The 5,717-nt window shown below is 40.4% G+C and overlaps 1 protein-coding gene across 1 annotated transcript; it reads left to right on the top strand.

The window, feature by feature from the left end:
- Positions 1–2,679, top strand: LOC148868972 (Alpha/beta hydrolase related protein). Its single transcript, XM_088971706.1, has 4 exons — positions 1–712; positions 834–1,102; positions 2,074–2,211; positions 2,318–2,679. Exons 1-3 carry the CDS (start codon positions 433–435, stop codon positions 2,137–2,139), a joined length of 615 nt encoding a protein of 204 aa, XP_088827832.1. The 5' UTR covers positions 1–432; the 3' UTR covers positions 2,140–2,211; positions 2,318–2,679.
- Positions 2,680–5,717: the final 3,038 nt, after the last annotated feature.

The raw sequence follows: 5,717 nt of genomic DNA, 5'->3' as shown, positions 1-5,717 counted from the left end.
ACGACCATCCTTTGAGTTTTGATTATTAAAAAAACGTTTTTTTAATTTAATTCTTGATTTTTTTGGCTAATAAACGAGGTTAGGTAATTGCCGCTAATTTGGAGCGAGAATACAAATGGAAACCTCCATTTGACCCTGACTAACAAGTTTTCTTTCTTTTTATTTTCTTTTGGTAGAAGCCTGAGGAGCAAGTTCTGCGAAAATTCACTTATATAACGTCTTCATCAAGTTCTGTGGAATTGGGTCAAACATATAGAAGCTCCGCCTGCAACATCCTCCATGTCTCCTCTTTCCCTCTTTCTATAACCCCCTTTTAAACCTCTGCGTCTGCTTTCTCTCTTTCTTGTATTACTTCATTCTATCATTTTTTTTTTCTGGGTTCTTGTAAATATATCGAAACAAGCTGCTGAGAGAGGATTTTGAGATCGGGAGATGGGATTGTGTAAAGATGATAAGTCGAGGAGGGGGGTTTTGAGAGGGTTGAAAACTCTCTTCTTCTTGATCACGATGCTGGTGTCTCTTCTTTTGTTCTACGCTCCCGTTCTGCTTGTTCTCGCCGATACGCTTCTTCCTTCAGCTATCCTCTCTGTTTCCCTCACTCCTTCCTTCCTTTCGTTTCAGTCTCTCTCTTCCCATCTCAGTAATTACGACTTTCGCTACTCTCTCGTCGACATACCCCTCATCTCCATCGTCAGATCGCTCGTGATTATATGTAAGATAACACCCCACCCCAGCTTCTGTTTCTCTCAATACGAATTCTAATTTCACATGAAAAAGCGAAATTCGAAGTAAATCTAACATGGGTCTGATCTGTTGTTTGGCTCTCGCTGCAGGTGTCTACAGCTTTTGCGACGGGCCTCGGCTTTCCCGTGGGCCGTACCTGGGAATTACAACGCTGTGTTCGTTGTTGTCTCTGGTGGTGGTTTCAATCAAGGCCTCATTTGTTTTCGCCGCTCCGGGCAGCCAAGGTTATCTTAGAGCCGCTGAGGTTGCGCTGTTCACTTGTTCGCTGGCTTTGGCGATCGGCCATGTCGTCGTGGCTTATAGGATCAGCTGCCGCGAGAGACGGAAATTGCTCGTCTACAAAATCGACATTGAAGCTGTAAGCCCAAAATCCATTCTCTCTCTCTCTCTGTCTCTGTAGCGCAGAAGGGTAATCAAATGGGAAAGCAACCAAGAGGATAGGGATAGATTAGTCATTTTGATTGAATTAGAAAGAAAATATCGAAGAAAAACTTGTCATGGGCCCACATGGGTTGGACGTTAGCAAGAAGATTCAAATCCCAGACAAAAGAGTGGCCGAGTGGGCAATTATGGGTGGTGGTTGTGCCCTGTGAAACTGTTTTCGGCTGCATAGGTGGCTGCTGCACATTCTTAATCCTAGCCGTCGACCTGGTTGGTCCCACTCGGGCTAGACTTCGTCCATAAAAGGACTAAGACCGTTTGATCAGAATACTTCATTTTCTTATTTAATTAGGCCGGAAGCCGTTAGACGTTAGAAGGCAATTTTTTGAAAAACGAGAAAAAATGTCTTTATCGTCGGCTTGCCTGACAGTCTGACATCACATGGGGATGGGGATCCAAAGTGGCACGGTCTCTGATGCATTCCTCTAAAATTATCATACCGTCCAAAACGAATATCTGATAGATTGCTTGGTCAACAGAACTTGTGTTGATTAGATAGGGAAGACGGGAATCTCCGTCCTCTCAACAACGCTCAAACTTTTTCCTCCCTCTCTCTCTCTCTCTCTATTAATATTATTAGTTTATTACCCTCTAGAAAGCTCAACTGACGTAGGTGCGTGCACCCCGCTTCGGTTTATGGTTAATGGTTTGGAGCTTACTCTCGCTGACGCGTAAGCAACACGCAGTGGATAAATGCTGACGCGCTAGCAACTAAATCAATTTTCTTTTACTTTCTAATAATTATTATTTGGATTTTTAATGAAGAGATAAGGCTTGACCCCCCCAAAAAAAAGAATTTTTAATAAAATATATTTGAATTTTGCCATTACAAAGACAAGTCTTGAGTCTTGAGTCTTGACCGTGGTATATATTGTGCCATGTGCGCAGGTTTCCGCGTGTAAGAAAGCGTTTCCCGTGTATCAAAAGCGTCTACAGGAGGAGAGAGTCAAGTGAAAAAGGAGGCTAAGCTTATTTTCTGGCAAATCTATTGACACGCATCGCACTCGGTCCCACATTGTGTTTCGGGTAATTTTTTTCCTCATTTCCCTTTCAAGGGATTGTTGGATCAAACCAAACAGGTTTGAAATTGTGACTGATTATTACATATAACAACCAATATAACTCTCTACAGGTTCTCCGAAGGAGATGAGAAACTGGGGGGGAGTGAGAGAGGCCAGGAGTAAAAGCACCGAAGCCGAACAAGAACCGAAGAATATCTACAATGTACAACAATGGAGGCCGTAATCGGCTTAAATGTTTCATTTGTTTGATGTATATATATATACACGGAAAGAAAACAGAAAATGTGGTAGAAACTAGAAAGAGCCAGTCTTGTACTACTATATCCTGCTTTTAGCTAGGCCATGGGGGAGCAGAATTTGGAATTGGTCCATTCCATCAGTTTATTAACTTTGTATGATTGTTCAAACTAGAACCAGATGACTGGGGCCAATGTATGGGCCCAGGAAATAAATGAGCTTTACCTCTTTCCAATGGCTGTACAGCAAAGCTTATACCTACCTTGCCCATGCTTGGACAAGACAAGGTCACAAGAATGAAACCCACCTCACCTTCATTGGAGAGCTCCAAGGATGGATGTTCCCAAATCACTGCAAACAGAACTGCTTAACACCCCCACTCTCCACTTGAATGGATCACGTGCCTGGAAATTGGAATGTCCAAATCACAACAGATTGGCACTAACAACTCAACAAATTGTGTTCCTGTTTGCCTGATGAAATTGCTTACGTTGTTTGAATCAAGACAAGTTACAACTTACAATATGGTTATTTCTGGTTAGAATAGAGACGACTGATGAGAAATGGCATTAGATGTTGCACTGTGATTTGGCACTGCATCCAGCTACATAACAACAGAATAGTGAAACATGATTAATGTAGCCGACCCCATATGGTTGGCACTGCATCCAGCTTAGATGATGACGATCCAGCTACACAAGAAGGCAACTGAGGTGGCAAATAACACATATTAGCCGCCACTGAAGTGGCAACTACACAAAAAGAACCAAACACAGTTTCTGATAATTATTAATCAAAGGGGCATGAAGCCTCATTAATTATTACTTATTATGCACGCAGAAAACAAAAAAGAAAGAAAAAGTCCAGAACATGAGATTTAGAAATTTTTAGAATACATGCTAGGTAAATTCATTTTTTTTCTCACTGTTTTAGCAGAAATAAGAATCTTACATACTGCAAATATGTAAGGTTACCCAAAAAAAAAAACTGCAAGGATTTTGCGCACAGATACAATGGCTAAGGAATGATGTCTCAACTTTCATGTAATGGTGGTGATTCTGGGGCCTTGACAACATGGCTAATAATTTAGGCCCCAGGCCCCAGCTAGCTACTATGGTGGGATGATAATTAGATTAGCAATAATAGATGTATAAATTCTTGCATTGTAAGGATATAGGGCACTCATTTATCAAAAAAAAAAAAAGGATATAGGGCACTCCTCTAGGGTGATGTTGAGAGATTAACTATTGTGCTTGGCTTAGTGGTAAAAACACAGGTTTGAATTTGAAAGGACTTGAGTTCAAACTTTATGCACATTCTTTTTCCCAGTAATAAGTTCTTCCATTTAAGCACAAACCAAACCAAAAAAGAAACCTCTAAAACACAAACACACAGCTAGAAAATCCAAATACAAACAAACTACACTACAAAATAAACTACCTAAAGCTATTCAACCTTGCAAATATAAACTATCCAAATCCTTTTTAAGGCTATCTCGAAAGCCATAAAGTGGAGTACCTGTCCGTTCATGTTAAATAAAAAAACTGCCATTTGCTAACTGGTATGCAGCTTCATTGCCTTCTTTCCAGACATACAAAACCTGAGCACACAGCCTTCCAAGATTTTTAAGGTGTCCATCAAAATGGAAGTAAAATCCAAGTTTGAATCCTTCTCATCCTTCAAAAGGTCATCAATCAGCTCTTTACAATCCTTCAATTTCCACATTCATAATCTTGAACCTCCTGTACAATAAAGTGCCATAATCATAATTGCTTTAGCTTCATGGGGGCAGTTCAATGTACATTCTTTTCCCTAGGAAAATTGAACCTGTGCTAGATAACAAAAAATAAATTACTAGATTCAAGTTCTACTCTATTAGAGAACCTCAGATTGAAACAAGGCCAAAAGATGGATTCATCTTGATTCTTGACAGAAATTAATCGTGTATTGAAGCCGGTATTTCAATCCAAGTGAAAAAAATGCTAAAATCTAGCATTTCAATCAGCTCCTTACAATCACCTTCCATTTCCACATTCATAATCTTGAGCCTCCTGTACAACAAAGTGCCTTAATCACAATTGCTTCAGCTTCATGGGGGCAGTCAATGCATATTCTTTTTCCTTAGGCAAATTGAACTTGTGCTAATCAACAAAAAGTAAATTACTAGATTCAAGTTCTACCCTGTTAGAGAACAGACCAAAAAATTGATTAATCTTGACAAACGTTAGAGTGTCTTGAAGCCAGCATTTTGATCCAATTGAAAGAATGCTGAAAGCTGGTCTTCTCTGAAGTGGCGTTGTTGTGGTTGCATCATGCAAATAATCTCAAATACTTGGTGCATTATTCTGAGTGTCTATACCCATTAGCAACCCCAAGATAGTTTAGCATTGGAAATTTGGAATATATATGTACAACCATGCTTTAAGAATAAGCATGCCGACCATTTTTCATTGTCACACTCTGACAACAATGAGTATCTCCATATTCTTTTTTCACCCAACATAGTGTATCTTCATATTCTTCATCCACCAGCTAATACTTCATTAGATATGAATTACCTCAGAGGCTTGGACATGTACCATGGTCTTAGTGTTTTCTGGCATGGTTATTAATGACTTCAATTCTTGAAATCCATATACCATCATTGCCACTATTAAATCCCCATTTTCACTTCCTGGTTGTGTATAATGGAGATGGCAAAACTGCAAAACCATCATAATCGACTGGTCTTTTGCTTCTAGACCCATGTAATTTTCAATGTGGAATTCCATTTTTCTTGCAATGCATCAATATTTCAGTTAGAGGTATTATGAAGAAATACTGTTAGGTGCCGCGTAACTCAGGGTTCATAGAGTGAACCAAGCTAGTGGGGGAAGAGGAAACTGAAGGGAAACAGAGAGGGGGAGAAAAGGGGATTCAGAGGGAGAGAGAGAGAGAGAGAGAGAGAGAGAGAGAGAGAGAGAGAGAGAGAGAGAGAGAGAGAGAGAGAGAGAGAGAGAGAGATTTGTTTGAATGGAATTCCTCCTCTTTATTTCTTTTTCGGGTTTTTATAGACAGGTAAGTTGTTACAGTTGCAGTCTGTTACAAGATGGTTACAGCTTGTTGTAGGACTATTATTCTGTTCTAACAGTCAGCCACTTGGACTACATTCTTGCTGACGTGGCTTCTCCCTTTTCTTGTAAACTTGGTATGCAGGCTGGCTATTCCCGTGCACAGGCCTTGGTTTGCCGCAGCTCTTGGTCTTATCAATACCCCCCCCCCCCTCCCCCCCGG

Source organism: Nelumbo lutea, chromosome 2, assembly GCF_056320005.1.
Source record: "Nelumbo lutea isolate HS-2025 chromosome 2, American lotus-T2T, whole genome shotgun sequence".
NCBI lineage: Eukaryota > Viridiplantae > Streptophyta > Magnoliopsida > Proteales > Nelumbonaceae > Nelumbo > Nelumbo lutea.
Note: the sequence above shows the minus strand (reverse complement) of the source record. Positions and strands in the feature narration are given on the sequence as shown.